At 38.0% G+C, this 21,012-nt stretch overlaps 1 protein-coding gene across 3 annotated transcripts in view; it reads left to right on the top strand.

Moving 5' to 3' along the window:
- STX7 (syntaxin 7) overlaps window positions 1-17,402 on the top strand; it is a 52,620-nt gene extending 35,218 nt beyond the window's left edge. For 2 of the 3 annotated variants that reach the window (XM_019951761.3, XM_019951763.2), the window contains exons 4-10: window positions 170-263; window positions 946-1,083; window positions 1,852-1,904; window positions 2,434-2,530; window positions 3,761-3,833; window positions 7,712-7,794; window positions 15,955-17,402. In XM_019951761.3, coding sequence (XP_019807320.1) covers window positions 170-263; window positions 946-1,083; window positions 1,852-1,904; window positions 2,434-2,530; window positions 3,761-3,833; window positions 7,712-7,794; window positions 15,955-16,200 — 784 coding nt within the window. In that variant the 3' untranslated portion in view covers window positions 16,201-17,402. Of the gene's footprint in view, window positions 1-169; window positions 264-945; window positions 1,084-1,851; window positions 1,905-2,433; window positions 2,531-3,760; window positions 3,834-7,711; window positions 7,795-12,627; window positions 13,961-15,954 lie in introns of those variants that run through there. The other variant, XM_019951764.3, reaches the window with a different exon arrangement.
- The last annotated feature ends 3,610 nt before the right edge of the window (window positions 17,403-21,012 follow it).

Below are 21,012 nucleotides of genomic sequence, written 5' to 3'. Positions count from 1 at the left end.
TAGGAAAGAATAGAACCTGAAAATTTTGTTTTCATAGAGAAAATTTGGAGCCAGTCTATAAAAAAGTGATTTTTCTAAAACTATTCATCAGGGTTGAATCAAGTGGCGGAATTATAGCTTAAAGAAATGTGTTAGTTCTATTGCTATAATGTGTGTTTTCTCATTTTAGGCAACAGAAGCAGCAATATACGAACCAACTTGCCAAAGAAACAGATAAGTACATTAAAGAGTTTGGATCTCTGCCCACCACCCCCAGTGACCAGGTATGAAGCTTTAAGACACACTGTTGATGTATTGAATGTGAAAGAAATCAAATGTATTGTAGGATTTTTGAACTGTTGTGCTAGAAAGGAAATTAGGGGGAAAAAATCAATTTGAGATTAGTTCACAGAACACAAAACTATATTTAATTGCCCAGGTAGTATCCTTTGGTTCAATAAAGCAAAAATTATTTCCATGCACTTGCCCTGACCCATAATTAAGTAAGTGCTCAGAAAATGCTTCCTGAGTAATTGTTTCCTGGCCTTCCAGGACTGACTTCATATAACATACACGCTCATTCAAGATGTGAGGTTTCCTAGGGGCACATGTATTTATTACCCTGCTTATTACTTTGTGGAAGTTATTACTTAGGTGAGTCAAAGGTTTTATTTTCATTAAAAAAAAATACTTTAACACAAAATCATGGCCCAGTTTTTAGGATGAGAACTTGAGGTGAGAAATCCAACATTATGGGCCTTTTGCCTCAAGGTAAAATAAGCACAGTATTTGAACATACTGTCAAATTGTTCAAAATGTTATTGAGTTAATCAGTAAGGCCCTGTAATAAGAGAGTGAGTGAAATTTTCAGAATTAAATAAAGAGCAGCAAAACAGCTTTTGCAAATTCTATAGAGCTTCACGGCTTGATTCTGGTAGGTTTCTTTCCCCCCCGGCTTTCCTCTAGCGTCAAAGGAAAATACAGAAGGATCGCTTAGTGGCGGAATTCACCACATCACTGACAAACTTTCAGAAGGCGCAGAGACAGGCTGCTGAGAGAGAGAAAGAGTTTGTCGCTCGAGTAAGAGCCAGTTCCAGAGTGTCTGTAAGTATTTAAATCAGCACTGTAAAAAGAACGTGGTACCCTCCAAGGGCCCCGTGAAGAGCTATACGGCATGTTTCTTGAGTCGTAAAGACCTGTGAATATCTTGGAAATCGGTATTTGAATACTTATTTTCAGGTGTTTCTAATCAGTTTTTAAGAAGGATGATCATTATGTATTATTGTGGTTATTCTGTCAATGTTGTGGAACAAAAGATTATATAAAATATAGAAACGTTTTGTCAGAAAAGATTAGAGTCAAATCCTAACTTGAGCCTGAGGCTGTTACTTTGTATTCGTGCTGGAGTAGAGAGCACTTTAATCCTGCATTATATGAAGATGATGTAAATGAACAGTGAATATATTGTATGAATATTTAAAACGAATGTACACCTGGAGAAAATAAAGGATAAGTTAGAGTGGAATCTTGACTTAATCTAATTTTAAATCTCCCTAGAAACTATCACAGGTTGTTTCGTTGTTCCTTAACATAGAGATTCCAAGACTACATTATGTTTTAATCAAATAATATTTGTTATTTGGCCCTTGAGAATATTTAATGAATTCCTTCTTTGTCAGCTTAGGATATAATTTTTTTTATTACTTGAAGTAATTGACCTAAAATACTAGAACAAGAACTTTTCTCTCTCTTTTCTTACACCTGCACTCCAGTGTGTACATAAATCAGTTTAGATTATTATGAAGTAAAATGTGAGTGTTGTGTGTTTTTCCTTTGCATCTTCTCAATCCATTCTGTTACTAAATTATTCAGGGTGGTTTTCCTGAGGAGAGCTCAAAAGAAAGGAATCTTGTGTCCTGGGAAAGGTAAGAAGTATAAAACATTATACAGATCAAAAGATAATTCTTCAAATACGTTTTTTACATCACAGTCCCTGGGCAGAATTAAAGCTTTCAGTATATATCATGACTATCCTAAGTTATTTATAAATAGAAAACAATAAGTTTGAAAAATTTTCAAAGTCATTATTTATTATAAAATATATAAAAATATTCCAGTATAGCAATAATACTCTTTAATTATCCAAATAAATATTATTGACTTAATTATTATTTGATATAGATTATTCCCATAGGTGAAGTTTAAATCAACCAAGAAGAAGTACTCACTTGCCAAATATAATAGTTTCCAATAATTAAATAATAATAACATCATTGAAATGAAACATGAATAAAATTTGGTTAACATTTCTGTTATATTTTTAGAATTTAAGTGAGCAGTTCTATGACTTTGAAGAAAAAATATTCTATTCAATAAGTATTTCTTAAATAAAAAGGAAGCCTCATTGTTTTCATACCGGTTTTTCTTTTTTACATATTCTTTTCTTTTTAATAGCCAAACTCAGCCTCAGGTGCAGGTGCAGGATGAAGAAATTACAGAGGATGACCTCCGCCTTATTCAGGAGAGAGAGTCTTCTATTAGGCAACTCGAAGTAAGCTTTACATTGCAGAATTGGATTGCTGTTCTGTTCTTAGTGAGTTTGTCCTCAAGATGCTTAGATGATGCTGGGAGAGAGGTCAAGAAAGAAAACTAAATAGATGTATCAATTTGATGGCATATTTCATATAAATTAGAGTCATTCTGTTAAAATAAAGTAATTTCTTTAGAATTTGTGCAAGGATGAGAAAATATACTTCCCTCTACTCCAACTTTTTTTTTTTTTTTAATTCTGTTAAGTCATCTCAAGCCACCTGAGCATTGAGAAAATTATCAGTCTAGAGATAAAGGTCTGTTCAGAGAGTCTAGAAAGCTTCCATGGCACATGATACACATCACACCTGCATGAATAAGACTTTTCCAAGGGCTTTAAAAGTGTTTTATTTCTCTTTAGTGTGTGTAGGATATCAAAGAGGTCTAAAAGGTTTAGTAGCCTTAGTTCTTAGGGAACCTACCTGTTCCCTAGGAAGTGGGCTAATAATAGCTAACAATAGCTACCATTTATTGAGGGCTTCATGCACCAAGCACTATGTGATGAATTCTTTAATTGTCTTACTTAGTTCTCATAAAAGCTCTGTGAAGTAATTAACTGTGTCATTATCATTGCCCTTCTACAGATGGGGAAACTGAGGCACAGGATGACTATGTAAATTGCCCCACCTTTCCTGAATAAAGTGTTTAAACTTTACTTTTTAATCAAGCAAAATAATAGTTATATATTGAAGAAAATTAAATTTATAACTTATTTATCCATCACTCTTCCATTGCATTTTCAGATTTATTAATGTGAGGCTTTGAATTTATACCTAATGTTTTATTCTTTTAAAGTGTCAAATTGACATATACATTTTTACTAGAAATACAATAAGAATATTTTTTACTTTTTTGAGGAAATACTATTCATGATAACAAAACTAATCATATTGCATGACATAAATTCAGTAACCCACAACCCTTCTCTATTGTATAGTCCTTCATTTCCACTCTGAATCACTTGATATTTTTAACATCACAAACTTATTTTAGAGAACTGAGATTCAGAGGCTACTTACTTGGTATTGCCTATAGTAAAATAGTTTTCTGATATTCCCCAAATATATGTTATTAGGTCCAGATGCATGCTCACCTAGGTATGAGCAGTGGTTTGTGTTTTTTAAAATTTTCTCCTTTTGTGGATTGGGGACTGAATTTCTGATTACAATAATATGCATTTTTTTTCTCTTAGGCTGATATTATGGATATTAATGAAATATTTAAAGATTTGGGAATGATGATTCATGAGCAAGGAGATGTAATAGGTAAGCCCTACTCATTCGATTTCATGAGGCAGAAGGAAGCTACATGCAGTTTACCTGTGGTAACTTCTCAAGCCAGGGTAGCTCCTTCCTCTCTTTCGGTCCTCCTGAAATCAAAAGTACAGTGTCTGTAATAAACAAAGCATCACCCTTGGCATTATCTAAAACAGATCTCGTTTTCGGCTCCTACTGGTGGAAATGACCAGCTTAATTTATTTAAGAAGTTCCAAATTTAATCAGGGTCTACTGCTGCTGAGATCATGGAAGGTAACATTTAACATCATTCTAGCTTATTTCCAGGATCTCTGGTTTCTGTCTTATCCCAATTTAATTCTTATCACACCAAGGACTTTGGGGAAAACATCTGTTCATAATTGTGCACACTATCTTGTCTTTTAAAGTAGAGGGAATAAGAAGCCATTTGCCTGAACATTAATTCTTATAGCTTTTTTAGTACATTAATTTAGTTGTATTACTTAGATACTGAGAATTCTTTTTGAAAAATTCTTTAAAAAAAAATCAGTGACTAAGACTTCCTTTAAGTTTTAAATGTAATTGTAATTCATTTAAGGTGTAGTTGTCAACATTGATCAGGATTCTGATCATCTTTATCATTTTGATATATGAAGATATCTGTGGGTATGCTAAAGATATATTTAATACATTTTCTGAATTTGGTTCAGTTGAAATGCTTGGACCTATAGTTTAATATAATTATTATTTGTCCATTCTTACCCTCCTCTGTAGCCCCAGTAGGGTAAATTTTCAAAAGCCATTCATTCATCCAGTAAATGTTTATTGAATGCCTACTATATCCAGGCATATATCTAGGCCTTGAGGATTCAGCTGAAATTAAACAACAGATAAAAGATCTTATAATCTAATTGGAAGAGAGAGACAATTAAAACAGAAAGAAAAGTAAGTAGATGGTGATAAGTGTTACGGGGAAAATAAGGCCAGGTCGGGGGTAGGACTGCAGGAGGTGGGGGGAATGTGCTGCTTTTCTGGGGGAGTCAGGTAAGGCCTCACTGATAGGTGACATTTTAGTGAAGACTTCACGGAAGTAAGGGAGCAGGCAAGAGAACATGTTCCAGGCAGAGGGAACCGCAGGTGCAAAGGCCTTCAGGCAGAAGCACGCCTGACATCGTGGGCCAATGGAGTCAGCAAGAGGAGGATGGAGACGATGTCAGAAGTCACAGGAGACCAGATTACATAGGCCCCTGAGCCATCGTGAGGACTGTTTTTGTATTAATGGAGGGGAAGCCACAGGAGGATTTGAGCAGAGGAGCGTTATCATTTGACTTAGGTGAGCAGACTGCAAAGGGACAAGACCAAAAACAAAGCACTTAAAAGCCTATTGCAGGAATCCACGTGGGCAGCTATGTTGTCTTGGATCAGTACGGAAGCAGTGAAGTGGTGAGAAGCAGTGGGATTCTGGATATTTTTTAAATGTAGAGCCAAATAGATCTACTGACTATCTGGATATGGATGTGAGAGAGTAAATTCAAGGGTGACTGTAAGGTTTTGGCCTGGCTCACGAAAATCATGGCGGTGCCGTTTTCTGAGATGCGGAAATCTGTCACTGGAGCTGGTTTGGATGGCTATAAATCAGTGATTTTTGGATCTGTTACGATTCAGGGGCTAGGTGTCACCCAGGTAAAGGTTTGATAGGCATTGGTACCGAGAAGATGGGGTAAAGGGTAGACGTCTGGCCTGGGGGTATAAATCTGGGCGTTATCTGTACATAGATGGTATTTAAAGCCATGAGATTAGGTGAGATCACCTAGGAGATAAGTGCAGATAGAGAAGAGGGGTGTCTGAGGACTTGTAAATATTTAGGGTGTGGTCGGCAAACTACATCCATTTGTTTATGCGTTATCTACAACAGGTTTTGTACAACAGAGGCATAGTTGAGTATTTATGACAGAAACCATATGAATGAACTGCAGAGCTTAAAGTATTTATTATCTGAGACAAAGAAAGTTTGTTGATCCCTGATTTAGAGCCTAGAGAGCCGAGGAGGAACGAACAAAAATGACCAAGAAAGAATAGCTAGTGATACAGAAGAAAACCACGTGAATGTATAGTTTTAGAATGGAGAGGAGAAAGCGTTTCAAGAGCGATGGCAGGTCAGCTCTCTCAAATGCTGCTATTCGGTTAGGTAAACTGAGGCTTTAGAATTGACTGCTGAATTTAACAATGTGTAGGGCATAGGTGACCTCAGATGAGAGCTGTGCTGGTGAAATAGTGCAGGTGAAAGCATGATAAAGTAGGCTCAAAAGACACTGGGAGGAGAGCGACTGGAGATAGCAAGTGGAGACAAGTCTTTCTAGGAGTCAAGTGAGGTCATAGCTGCCAGTGGGTGTGGCATAAATGAGGGGGTTGGGGGTTTGTTTGTGTGTTTTTAAGATGACAGCAATAGGATTGATGGGAAAGAAGTGTTGATAGTGAGAGGGAGGAAATTGCTGGCCTGGAGTCTTTGAACTAGGCAACAAGGAGTGGGATAAAGTACAAGCATGGGGAGCACAGAGACTGTTGCATGTGGTGGTGGGTAGGGTCAACGGAGATTGTGGAAGTGTCTTCGGGTTGTTCCTATTGTCTCAGTGATCTAGAAATAAGGTCACTGGTGGAGAATGACAATGTGTGACGAGGCATGAGAAGTTAGGGGAGAGAGGAGGAAGTGTGACTTAGTGTTCCAGGAATTGGGGAGATGAGGCAGGCGTGCTGTGCAGTCAAGAATTTAAAGTGAAATAAGTCATCACGGCGATTCTTTTTTGCACCCATGTTCAGCTGCGTGGGACAGGTTGGGGTTTTGTCACCTAACTGTGACCACAGTAGGAGGGAAGAGGGCTGAGGAGAAATGCAAGAAACCAGTGACAGATGACTGTGTATATGGAGTCTAGGCTAGGGAAGAGGAAAGTGAGGACATGAAGTATGTGAGGGGCAGTGAAAAAGTGGTAGGATCACTAAAGCTGGGGTCTTAGAAGGCGAGAACTCTAAAGGTAGCAGATGGTAATCAGAGAGTGACACCTGAAATGGAGATGATAGAGAAGCTGCAGTTATTGGTAATGACAGGTTTGGGGTGTGACCATGGCTGTGGGTGGCTCGGAAAGCGCCACAGGCAAAGTCTTTGAAAAAACATGTGTTCAAAGAATTGAGAGGCCTGGGCATTAGAGGCTCAGCAATTGGATATTGAAATCACCGTTATGTAGGACAGTAGAAGCATCGAAAAGAACATCAGTGACTCAGGGGCTAAAATAGTCAAAGAATGAGAAGAAAAGACATCTGTGGATGTCTGCAGCAAGGTGGGTTGAATGAGTTGGACAGCAATAGCTCTAAAACTGAAAGTCGGCACGGAGGAGGAGGAAACAGTGGTCACCCATCCTACAGACTGACACCTGTTCCACCCCCAGGTCAGAGGAGGGGGGGAGGAAATTGTCACCAGTTGAGAAGGCTCTGGGGACCCTCAGGGAGCCTAGGTTTCAGCACAGAAGGAGGTTGATGAGGGCCGCCCAGCAGATGACGGTTTTCAGTTCTCTATATTTACCCTAAACCAAAGTTCAGATGCCTTGCTTGCTGCTGAGTTGGCCATCACAGAATGCAGGTACTGGTGACGGTACTTTTGGGGGTTACCAGGTAGAACTGGAGTGCACTATAATGAAGATAATCAAGTTTCTTTCCTTCAAATTCTTCAGTATTGTTTGGATCACCTGAGAAGTAGTATCACTAAAAAAAAAAAATTCAGCCTTACCCATACACTATTAATATTAACCTTTGAATAGTGAACATGTTTAATCTTATCTTGAATAAAATCTGGTGATTGATACAGCTCTGTTACTAAAGCATCAGCACCCGCTTTGTGTGTGTGTTTTATTTTAAAGATAGCATAGAAGCCAATGTGGAAAATGCTGAGGTGCACGTCCAGCAAGCAAACCAGCAGCTGTCAAGGGCGGCAGACTATCAGGTAATATTAACTGTGCTGAATTGTCTTATAACTCAGACTTTTAAACGTGTGTGTGTGTGTGTGTGTAAAATCAGGTTTAAAGTGGCTGGAGATGTTAAAATTCAAAATACCATGGAAGACAGGCTAGAAATATGCCAGTCAGTTCAAACTGTGTGTATGTAGCCTGTCTGTTCTCAGGTTTGAACCAGTGTTGTGCCCACAGGGATGGGAAGTTTAGAGTCTTGAGGGGAGCAGTACACAACTCCAGTCTTTTCTGACAACTTTTGGTCTCCGATGTCATTTTGACATTTCAACCCAGAAACCTCTTTGATAGCGATTTCCTTCTGTTTCTTGCTGTTCCCTTCTACCTTTCTTTTTTGTCAATGATACTATGGACTAAAGAGGCAAAGATCCTTGTCCAGAAAGATCTCTTCAGGTCCTGTGGAAATTATATTAGCTTAGAGTGAGTGTCCTTGACCAGTGGGTATTCTGTCAGCATTCAGCAGACTCTTCACCAGGAATGAACTGATCTCTTAAGTGAATCAGGTTAGTATAGGGAATCCATAGGTATGAGTCAAATATATATAAAGGACTACAAATATTAGCACCATGAACTATTAATATATCACTTAATATGTAGACCTTTGACGTTTAACAAAGATAAGCCCAGGCTCTTTGGGAACCCCTAAATACCACCCTAGCATTTGATTTCCCTTTTAAAACTTCATTTTTTTTTGTTGATGTAGTTGTTCATAATTATTTTCTCAGAAACTTATTACCTTCTTATAAAATTTCTAAGATATTATCACCATCCTAGGTATTTTTTAATTGCTTTTCACTTTTCTCACTGATCTTAGAAGTTCCCTTTAGTTTCAATGCCATTTTTTTCACTGGACAAATCAGTGCATATAGAGGATGCTGAGTTATACAACCAATTGTGCTCACCGACAGAGTAACTCATGTTTACTGTCTTTGTGCATGAGATTCAGATATGCAGCTCAAGATAGCTAATGTCACCATGTCCTAGAATGTAGGTGTCATTCATGAATAGTTGAACACACACACACACACACACACACACACACACACACACACACAGAGTAATCTGTAAATACCAACAGTTATAGCTGCTCAGAGTGTTTAGCAGGATTCATCAGTGACTGGGATTCCATATAATTTCATTTTCCTTTTGGACTTCAGGGGGATATAGATATATCCCCAAGTTTTATTTTTACTCTTCCTTGTGGAAGGGAAGGCCTATAGCCACCCTGGGGAAAAGGAACACATCTTCCCAAGTTGTACCTCCAGAGCAAGAGTTGCCCCCATCCTTAATCCCACAGGCCCTGGAGGGATGAGGAAAGAGCCATGCAACACAAGGGCTAGAAAGAGAGCAGCTTCCCAATAGTCCCACTTGGCAGCCTTGATATTAAACTTATGCCTCTGCAAAATACGGTGCAGTGCTTCTAAATAGTTTGGATGGACCATGAACATAAAGGAAGGTGGAAAATGCTTTCATCACCATGGCACCCCAGGACCTCACCACCGCACGCTGGAGAGGGTGCCCCAGGAAAAAAGATACTCTAGGGGAACAGCTCTCATTGTTGATGAAGGCACGTTACACATGGGTCTGTGGTAACCAGGTGGAATCTGGGGAAAATACATGGGCATGATGAGATTGAAACTTGAACTGCTTATATGCAGAGTAATATATATGTAATATATGTAATATATGCAGAGTATATTCTGTTGAAAAATTAGATGGCCATATGGAATACTGAAAAGTATAAGTAGTTTTCAGGATAATTTCAGAGTCAGGAACATATTCTTTTTGTAAATTTTATACTACTTCTAGTTGACACAAAGTAAATTACAAATTTTTTTTACTTTGTAAGCAAAAGGATTCCTGCCTGTAGCTGTGAGATATACAAGCCATTGGAGAAATATAGAAAGCTACAGCTGGGCCAGGAATGAATAATGGAGCAAAACTCTTAACGTTTATATTTTAAATGACAGTATTAGAATTTTTTTTAGCTCTTTGTGTTTTATAGTTTATTTGAATGTTGAGAGATTTTGAATGCAGTTTCCATTCATATTCAAGGATGGGAATGATTTGGGAAATTAATAAGTCTACTTTAAGAAATATTGCCAACCGTTTTTCACAGAACTAGAACAAAAATTTTCACAATTTGTATGGAAACACAAAAGACCCCGAATAGCCAAAGCAATCTTGAGAACGAAAAACGGAGCTGGAGGAATCAGGCTCCCTGACTTCAGACTATACTACAAAGCTACAGTAATCAAGACAGTATGGTACTGGCACAAAAACAGAAAGATAGATCAGTGGAACAGGATAGAAAGCCCAGAGATAAACCCACGCACATATGGTCACCTTATCTTTGATAAAGGAGGCAGGAATGTACAGTGGAGAAAGGACAGCCTCTTCAATAAGTGGTGCTGGGAAAACTGGACAGGTACATGTCCAGTATGTATGAGATTAGATCACTCCCTGACACCATACACAAAAATAAGCTCAAAATGGATTAAAGACCTAAATGTAAGGCCAGAAACTATCAAACTCTTAGAGGAAAACATAGGCAGAACATTCTATGACATAAATCACAGCAAGATCCTTTTTGACCCACCTCCTAGAGAAATGGAAATAAAAACAAAAATAAACAAATGGGACCTAATGAAACTTCAAAGCTTTTGCACAGCAAAGGAAACCATGAACAATACCAAAAGACAACCTTCAGAATGGGAGAAAATATTTGCAAATGAAGCAACTGACAAAGGATTAATTTCCAAAATTTACAAGCAGCTCATGCAGCTCAATAACAAAAAAACAACCCAATCCAAAAGTGGGCAGAAGACCTAAATAGATATTTCTCCAAAGAAGATATACAGACTGCCAACAAACACATGAAAGAATGCTCAACATCATTAATCATTAGAGAAATGCAAATCATAGCTACAATGAGATGTCATCTCACACCAGTCAGAATGGCCATCATCAAAAAATCTAGAAACAATAAATGCTGGAGAAGGTGTGGAGAAAAGGGAGCACTCTTGCACTGCTGGTGGGAATGTGAGCTGGTACAGCCACTCTGGAGAACAGTATGGAGGTTCCTTAAAAAACTACAAATAGAACTACCATATGACCCAGCAATCCCACTACTGGGCATATACCCTGAGAAAACCATAATTCAAAAAGAGTCATGTACCAAAATGTTCATTGCAGCTGTATTTACAGTAGCCCGGAGATGGAAACAACCTAAGTGCCCATCATCGGATGAATAGATAAAGAAGATGTGGCACATACATACAATGGAATATTACTCAGCCATAAAAAGAAACAAAATTGAGCTATTTGTAATGAGGTGGATAGACCTAGAGTCTGTCATACAGAGTGAAGTAAGTCAGAAAGAGAAAGACAAATACCGTATGCTAACACATATATATGGAATTTAAGGAAAAAAAATGTCATGAAGAACCTAGGAGTAAGACAGGAATAAAGACACAGACCTACTAGAGAACGGACTTGAGGATATGGGGAGGGGGAAGGGTAAGCTGTGACAAAGTGAGAGAGAGGCATGGACATATATACGCTACCAAACGTAAAATAGATAGCTAGTGGGAAGCAGCCACATAGCACAGGGAGATCAGCTCGGTGCTTTGTGACTGCCTGGAGGGGTGGGATAGGGAGGGTGGGAGGGAGAGAGATGCAAGAGGGAAGAGATATGGGAACATATGTATATGTATAACTGATTCACTTTGTTATAAAGCAGAAACTAACACACCATTGTAAAGCAATTATACCCCAATAAAGATGTTAAAAAAAAAAAAAACGTAGCTCACAGCCTAAGCACAGTGTGATCAGTAGACAAGTCATCAGTGGAAAGGAACCATCCTTTTTTTTGATAATCACTAGCAGTATGACCATGGGGCAAGATATTTCCCCTTTCTCTTTCTCCATTTCCTTATTATAAAAGGAAGAGACAAAAAACTGTCTAAAGTTTCTCCTGGTTAAAATTCTATGAGGTTTGGATAAAGGGAATAGAGAGTAGGTGTCTGGATGAGAAGGGAAGTTTTCTTGCCACTTTAAAGAAGGGACTCATATATTCTACCTTTCGTCAGCTTTGAGTGAGGCCAGCCCCTAAATCCCCAACCATGTGGCCTTCCCTACCCCAGAGCCTCCTAGAAGGCCTCTGGCCTGGCCTGATGCCTAGGAACCAGGCATCAGGCCAGCAGGAACACGTACAACCAAAACCTCTCCCCGTCCACCCTCTTTCCTTAAAGGACTGGTGAAAGCAGATGAATCTGTGCCAGTCCTGTACTAACTCAGCTTGGACTGGGGAGCTAATTCCGCTAATAAATAAATTAGGGTAAACCATTAGGGTAATTAAATATTCTTCCTGCCTTTCGTGATGAAATTGAAAGAGATGAGTTCTAAGTTCTTCTCTTGTTGGAAAATTCTGCTTTCAAAGACCAATATTTACCTTCTGCTTTTTTTATCTTCCTTTAAGCTGTTTTTTGTTTTCACACATAGGTAAACTCTATTGCTCAAGTTATTAATTTTTATTTCTCTGTGTCATTTTTAAATTAAGCCCAACCACACATCTAGAAAAAGTACCAACAGAAGTTGAATAATTACCCCCTGAATTATACCATTAATTCAAGAAGAATATTTTTTGAAAGCATAGGGCTATATGTATTGAAAAGCAAAAAAATATAGCCCAAAATGAGGGCAATAAATTACTATTGATTTTACTCTAGAAGTGAACCGAATGATCTTCACTTGCTATAGAGATGCTCCACTACATCTGTAAACGTGTTTTTGTTTTTTCGCATCTGCAGCGCAAATCCAGGAAAACCCTGTGCATCATCATTTTTATCCTTGTTATCGGAGTCGTAATTATCGGTCTCATCATATGGGGAGTGAAAGGCTAAGATTATAAAGGAGCACAATATTGCACTACATTATGTAAATTATGTAGGAAGATTCCTTTAATCATGGTAGGTTTTTTTAATTGTTATTATTTTAAAGCTGTTGCTTAAAGGATGGTTCCCATACTTTGTTATTTTTATTTGGGGGGAAGTTTTCTTTGGATTAAATCTGATATTTTCTAATACTGAAAGGTTTTTTAAATATCACTGCTGGCATAGCTTCCTGCTTTTCGACCTAGTAACTTAGTTTTTTGCCCACATTGTATGTGCCTTTCGTTTATAATTTATTTATCCTGTTGACTTAGTTTTTGGAATTAGTAAATTCAAAGGTGTGTGTGTGTTCTGTGTGCACCTCTCTGTCACAGTGTAACATGCACCCACGTTTGTGTTACTTCAATTACAAATCTTAAATTTAATTTTGATTTGGGCCAGCAGAGGAAGTATTGTCAATAACTTTAAAAATTAACATATATGTTTGTGTTTGGAGTTTTGTTTTTATCTAGTTCACAGCAACACAAATTGTCTATTTAACTTTTACTGTTATTTTTCTCTTAAGACCCTTGTTTATTCTGAATGAAATCAGTGAATAACTTCCTAGTATATCTCTTACTCCTGATGTGTATATAGTAAGCATTTGCTGTAGATTGGCTAGTAAAATACTAAGGATAGATTGTTTTTATATGGGTTCTGTTTAAGTCTCACGTTCGTTTGCAGGGGATTGTGTGGTCACTATAAATGTTTAATGTGATTTGGAGGAAGAGTATGACAGATCAATACCTATTGTGTTAGAATTCTAAAGATCCCAACTTGTATTCGGCTGTGTATTTCCACAGCTGTTATGATGGAAAATTAATTACCTTCTCTTATGTCCTGTAGAATAATAAAGATTACTTTTGGGAAGTAACTTTCCCACAGTTACCGTTTTTGAGCACCTAACACTTAAAATTCTGTTTCCCTTCATACCATTTTGTACCATCCTTCATTAGAAAGGGAATTGGATGTTCGCCACTTAACTCACTTGCCTTTTTTAATCAATGTTGTTTTAATGCACTAATCTGAATACTGTAAAGAAGATTATCTTAGTTTATAGTTTGTATTTTATAATGTTCTTATATAGCAGTTTGATAGTGAAGGCAATGTTTTACATGGCAAGCTATGAGACTTCAAATGGGAACAAATGAAATATTAAGTAACTAAGTAAATTGTATCTTTGCAACCAAAATAAAGATGATTTTAAAAAGTGTCTGGATAGTTTTATTTCAGGAGAACTCTGCTTCCGTGGGACTTGATACTTACCTCACACTTTTGCCACTGCAGTCTCAACAGAGGAGATGTAACCACATGGCCACCATTCTGCATCTTGCTGGAGTACTGGCGTACTCAAAAGTTTTTATTTTGGCAATCTTAAAAGGTTTTGCCGCTAATAGGTAGAAGCTGCTTTGCTTGTCATCAAAACTCAATTTTTTCCACAAAAGAGTAGTCTTGATTAGAAAAAATAAAATGAGAAACAATACAGTAGCCAATTTTTTTTAAGTTCTTAACAAAGGTTTTCTTTAGGTGAGTTTTAGAATCTCTTTGAAAGAGTGATGCTTACTTTCATGACTGTCAACATATCTGAATCTGTTTGAGTTGAACTGAGTCTCAAACTGAAGAACTTTCCTTATCAAGTGACACATGTTATTCATTTTAGTGTGTTCTGAAGACATACTTGAACAACGCAGACTGAGATTAACCAGCCTCTTTGCTTAAACTGAATGACAGTGTGGCATGAAGGGTTAAGCTGTTGTACTAGCCATTAAATATTAAGAAAATGTTCTGGTTTTGCACAATGATTAGTGGTAGAAAAATAAGTGGTGCCGTTTCAACATAATGCAGCTTGTTTTACTAGGCGTGGGATCAACCCTAAAAAAATACAGATATGGACACAGATGGAGCTTGGTCTGAGACAACAAACCATGGAGGCAGCCTCTGGAGTCAGGAGCACTGAGTACACTGGGTGCCCGGCAGCTGTATCTGTGTCGCTCACTGAGAACACTGCACCTGGAAGACGTTGCCACTGGGTCTTTCTTCAGGGTCTTCACTGCTTTTGTTAAAAAATAGTAAAATCGGGCTTCCCTGGTGGCGCAGTGGTTGAGAGTCCGCCTGCCGATGCAGGGGACACGGGTTCGTGCCCCGGTCCGGGAGGATCCCACGTGCCACGGAGCGGCTGGACCCGTGAGCCATGGCCGCTGAGTCTGCGCGTCCGGAGCCTGTGCTCTGCAATGGGAGAGGCCACAACAGTGAGAGGCCCGCGTACCGAAAAGAAAAAGTAAAATCGTGCACACAAAAAATCATGTTTTGAATACCGATCTAGACAAAATTATAATGAAAAATGACTTTTGAAAATTTGTTCCACAAAAATTAATCTGTGGTTTGAGCAAGGAAAATGCAGAGTAGTTTCTCTAGTTGGTGTGATTTTCATTTGTTTCTTCATGTAGAAAAAGGAATGTCACAATAAAAAAAGCTATATAAAGGAAAAAAAGGTCATTGTCCGCCGTAATAATGAAGAGCAATTCACAAGGGTAACTTATTCAGCATTTATTTTTTGAAAAGCAAAACTATTTTTTACACATGATCAGGTTACTACAATAAAAATTAAATTTCAGAAGGAGATGAGAGTTGTTTGGGTAAGTTATGAGTTAAATGACATTTTTAGTTCATTTAAATATGATGAAAATTTCTCATTAGTGGGAAAGAACATCATTAGGCATCCTTTCGTGGAAAAAAAAATTGCATATTTTCATAATTCACTTAGGAAAACAAAAAACTGACCTCTGGCTCCCAGACCTCTTCGGTACACCATAAGATTTGAGCAGCTTGACCTTGTATTTCTCAGCAAGAAAATATAGCAAGATTGGCACCCACAGGAGCCTGAAAGTGTTACACTGGACCACTTCCTTGACAGAATACATCACATTTCTGCTTAACGACTGTCCAGACATAGTTCATCAATCAGTGAAGAGAAAACCATTTCCCCCACTTTTTTAGGAATCTGTGTCCTCAAAATACTGTCACACAGGAAATAAAGAAATTGCCTGATGTAAACCTGCAGGTTCATCTTTCTTCATTTCATCTGCGTTTAACAAAGTCAGTAGACTCAGTGAAGCATTATCTCTTTCACTAAGTTAAGACATGTAGGAAACCTGTTTTTCTCTTAATGCTAAATTCAAGTATTTTAACCTTTCTATTTGGGTTCAGTCAGGAAAACAACCACCTGATGATGTAAGCATAAAGTGTTTCAATGTGGGGAGTCAGAAGCTTCCACCGAGCGTCAGAAGGGCAGGCGAGGGAAGGTGCATCTGCAGTACCACCCTGGGCGGATCTCAGGAGCTGGCCCAGGAGGCCGTGAGAATCTGGAAGCATCCAGGAAGCTCCCGTCACCTCAGCCTGCAGCACCGACGCAGTGAGTCTCAAGGAACTGTCACCAGCTGTCTAGGCTGTTGACAGCACCAAAGCAGGTGACCTGTGAGAGATCTTGGAAGCTGCTGCGATGCCCGTGTCTGCGGGCCTGTGCACACTTCTGCCTGGATGGCCTCCAAGGGAGGGTGGCCTCTCCCTTCTCTGCCTCCTCCATCCCCTGGAAATGCTTCTCTTTGGGCCACACTGACTTAGAACTAGAAAGCAAAGGAGGTTCTGGAAAGTGTAGTTTCTGGCTCCCCTGCAGTGCAAAGAACGCTACAGAAGGAGGGGACAGTGATGTTGAGGTGACAGCAGACAGCCCATCACAATGGTGAAACGCTGATAGATGGAAAGGGCACAAACAAGGTGAAGCAGAAAGCCTCACAGAATTCTCTTCCATTAGGGGTTCTTTGGTGGGGAAAAAAAATAACACTGATTTTAAATGGTAAACAAGCCCATTTTCCCAACCAGAACAAAGTCTCTGTATTATATATACTCTGGGACCCCAGCACCTAGCTGTTTCCTTCCTCTGTCCTTCCCTAGTTGCCCAATAAATATTTGTGTACTTAATTTGGCATTTATTTTGTGCCAGGCTGCCACATGCCCGGGCACAGAGGGTATTAGAGTGAACCAAAAGAATGTGGTCCCTGCCCTCAAGGAGCTTACATTTTGGTATTAAGCATGTAAAAAACACTTGATGTTAGGAGGGAAATGGTGGGTGGGAGAGGAAGGAGGTAAGGGAAAAACTGAATGAGGATGAATCCACCTACACCTGGGGACTGCTCATTCTTAAGGACTGGCTTCCTGTTTATCCTATTACCTCATTACCAAGTAAGTGAATTTCATTCTCTTTTCTCAGTTAACAGACTACTAGAAAAGTGATAGTTTTCTAAAAAGTAGCTACTAATTTGAAAGTTGATCTGTATGTATTGTCTCCAGGAAACAACTTTCCATCTTTTGGTGGCAGCATCTGGATTCAGAGCTAGGGCGTCCTGATAGGACTGACATTTATAGGACTTTTGCAAAATTATTACTCCCAATAGAGGGAAGAGCACTGGAAAGAGGAAAGAGCTAAGGGAATTTTGGAATCCATGTTTCTTCAGAATGTACTCAAAGCCAATGCATTATGCATGTTCCTAGTAAAATGTCCCTTAAAACATTTTTAATTTAACCCTGCCCTATCCCTTGGCAATTTTTATTATTTTTTTCTGTGGTATCAAAATGGAATAAAGAACACCCTCAATGGCTCACATTAACCCATTTTCTCATAATTTAAATACTGTTTCAATTGGTCGATTTTAATCCTTTGTTTTCGCAATCCTTTGGTTAACATGAAAATCATGAATATTAGGAAAGCTTATTTTTCTCCAAATAATTCTAATTTTAAAAGCAGAAGTAGAACTAAACGACACACTAAATAGATTTTTATAGACCCTGTTGCTTCTGGCAGGTTTTTAAGAGGTTGGTCATTTAATTACTCAGAGTGGGATTCTTGTAGGTTTTGTGTAGTGATGGCATTCCTGCTTAAAATGTAAGTGGTGGAAGGCAAAACCAGATTTCCTGTGCAGTCGTTACATGCATAACACCCTTACTTGTTTTAGAGGGAGTCTGCTAGAACTGAACTGAGTCTTTAAATAAACTTGAAAGGACATTAATTCCCACTTTGGCAAACCCAAAGTACAAATTTTTAAGTGTTTACTGTAAGTACCGTTAGACGGTAGTTACTAACTCCAAAATCTCTTAGCATTGGTGGAAACTTAGAAGTGCAGTTGTTTACCCTCAACAAAGATTTACTGATACTAGTTTCAGTTGCTAGTGAGTGCCTTCTGGAAGTTTCATATCAACTGTTAAATGGTACATCTGAAATGCTAAAGTCAAACCAGGATCAAAGAAACCAAGTTTACATCTCTAGAAACTAGAGATTTAGCCCAGGAGTAAGATACAAGCTTTTAGTAACTTGCGTAGCTGAAGACCTAATCATGAAAAGCTTTCATGAGTAGTTAATTAACTGAGAAAATAAGACATACTGTAGTAAGGACAGATAAGGAGATAGAAAATATGAATGACAGGTGATGAGACCTGAAAGATTGAATGAGAAGATCTAATACGTGTCTAATCAGAGTCCCAAAGATGGAGAATAGAAAAAAATGGAAGAGATAGATGACTGCTGAAAAATTTCCAGAACTAATCAGAAACGTGAATCCACATATACAAGAAATAACACGTATATCAAGCAAGATGAGTAAAAGGAAACTGAAGAACAACAAAGACAAAGAGATCTTAAAAGCAGCCAGAATAACTAAATATCCACATGCAAAGGAATGACAGATTTTGACAGTCGAATTTTCAGTGCCAAAAATTGAAGCCAAAAGACAGTAGAATAACATCTTCAAGGTGCTAAGTGACAATAACTGTCAATCTAGAATGAGTGCCCAGTGAAATTATCTTTCAAGAACAAAGGCAAAATAAAGACATATTTAGTTTTGTTTTCTTTAAAAGGAGAATTTGTGACCAATAAACTTTCATTTAAAGAATAAGGATGAATTTAGAGTAGAGAAAAATAACTAGAAGGAAGGTCTGAGATGCAAGAAGGAATGACGTGCTAAGAAGGAAAACGTTAAAGAATGTTTTTATAACCTCTAATTAGGGAAAATTTTCTTAGAAACAACTTTTTATTTAAAACCTCTTTGGAAATAGCACTGTTAACTTTAAAAAACCCTCAAGGCCAGTCACCGAATCATCAATGTCTAGTTAAAGTCTAAAACTCCACTCTACAGTAGATGGTGTCCTATCTTAGGGTCCCTTCCTAAAAACAAGAGCGTGGCGTCAAATGTAACTAATTTTTCTTTTTCCAAACCAACTTAGAGGAGCTTTTCTTTAAATATTAAGAGAGAAGGATGATTTCTAACATATGTAATATTCATCAGTTTTTCATTGAGTCATATTGAAAATAGAAATTACATTGTCAGTACGTGTTAGTTGCCTACCCAGAAGCCATGCACCTCTTGCCAGTTCTTACTGGTCTCAGACTTTCCTTTGGAATATTTTTTCTCCTCTCTTGGGTAGCAGCCACATGCTTTGGGTGGAATTGACTCCAACCTAACTCCAGAGATGGTGGGCACTACTTTAGATAAATCAGCCCATCCCATTCCTTTTGCCTTAGTGATTGGTTCAGGGAAGGGCAGAAACCCAGTCTAAACAATCAGCTCAAGGATTCCTCTCCTCCAAACTATAATCCAATCTGGATACCATGTGGGCTGTGGTGCACTGGATATGAAGCTGGACACTAGTGCAACATTTTAATACTATGAGGGATGATACAGCTTCAAGACAAGGATGTGAAGTTGGGTAGAGTCGTTCATTTATTCAATAAGAATTTGCTGAGTGCTTAATAAATACTGGGCCCTAGGAAAAGCAAAATCTTATTTAGCAAATTCTGACATTGGGGACAGTGAAATTGTTTATAGCTTCCACAACAATTAGAAACATCTCTTAAAACTTCATCCTTGTATCTAGGAAGACTTTTGCTTTTCCAGTCAGGAATTTTAGTTCCAGAAAAAGAACAAGACAATGAAAACATTGTATGAAAGGTTTCTTTCAAACTTTTCTCAATCAACAGTTTCTACCCCAATCATCATGATGCTGAGAAGCTTCAGAAACACAAGTGACTCTGTGTTCAGGCCAAGTACTTGGCCTCAGGAAGATGAATGATCAGACCTACTCACCATATGATTATAAGGGTCAGGTAGTTTAAAAAGAAATTACAATCTGAATTGAACCATGGATGAACAGTGTTGCTATTGAGCTTCAAATCCTAGCTAATAAGCATAACCTTGTAAAGAGAGGTTAGCGTTTGGGCAACTGCATGTTCTTGGAGAAGAGCAAAGCTTTTGCAATGTAAATAGTTGTGAGTGTACTAGCTTTCATCTTTGATGCCTTAACTCTGTGTTTAGAGTTTTTGTATCCAGGGCTGGATTGAGAATTTTAGAAGCTCCAAATACTAAAAAGATTGTGATGACAGCCCCATATGTAATTCAAAAGAAAATTTATTTTTTCAGAAGGTCATAAAACACCTAAATACTGAAATTAAAATGACTTTTTTCTAGATTTTCTTATTTTGAAATGCTGCATAAATTCATCACAGTTAAAATTTCTTAGTAATTTCTGGTTCATCTGCTTTGTTGGTATCTTAAGCACTTAACTTAGTCTGTTGGGTAATAATTCAGCATCAATTGCATTTTACATTATTAATTTTTCTGTAATTTTCAAAATACAGACGGAGGGGAAGAGTATTATTTCAGAGAGGGATTTGATCACTCACAGCCAACAGTATCCTTTGATTTGGGGGTAGTCTAGACTTTTTTCCTGAATAGTTCTAATAAGGAAAAACCTTTAATCCCAAATATATTACACACTGACAAAGTAATATGGGTTTTAGAAAAACAAAGTAGGTCTTATTTTGGTACTATGCAATGTTTGGTTTAGATTAAACATGGTTGGAGGAGACACTTAGGTGTGTAAGGATCACTGGGATTCATGGGTCAGGCCTTTTGCTGACTTGCTTTTCTAAGACTTGGTAGTACTGTGCCTCAGAGAACTAGGGTGAGGTTAGCCAGTCATTTTTGACTAAACAAAGAAGACTGCTTAAAGGTCTACTTTTTTCTAATCCTCAAAGCTATTTATGATTTGTAAAGTAGTATGATTTAACCTTTAAAAAAAAATCATTGTATTAAGAGAAAACGAAAAGACCAAAGTCTCCCACCTAATGATTTCAATATGACATTTGTATTTTTTTTTTTTTTCCCATCTAAAAACCCCCTCAAGCTCTATGGAACAGAGCAAAGAGAAATTGACTGC

The sequence above is a fragment of the Tursiops truncatus genome, chromosome 12, assembly GCF_011762595.2.
Source record: "Tursiops truncatus isolate mTurTru1 chromosome 12, mTurTru1.mat.Y, whole genome shotgun sequence".
NCBI classification, from domain to species: domain Eukaryota; kingdom Metazoa; phylum Chordata; class Mammalia; order Artiodactyla; family Delphinidae; genus Tursiops; species Tursiops truncatus.
Note: the sequence above shows the minus strand (reverse complement) of the source record. Positions and strands in the feature narration are given on the sequence as shown.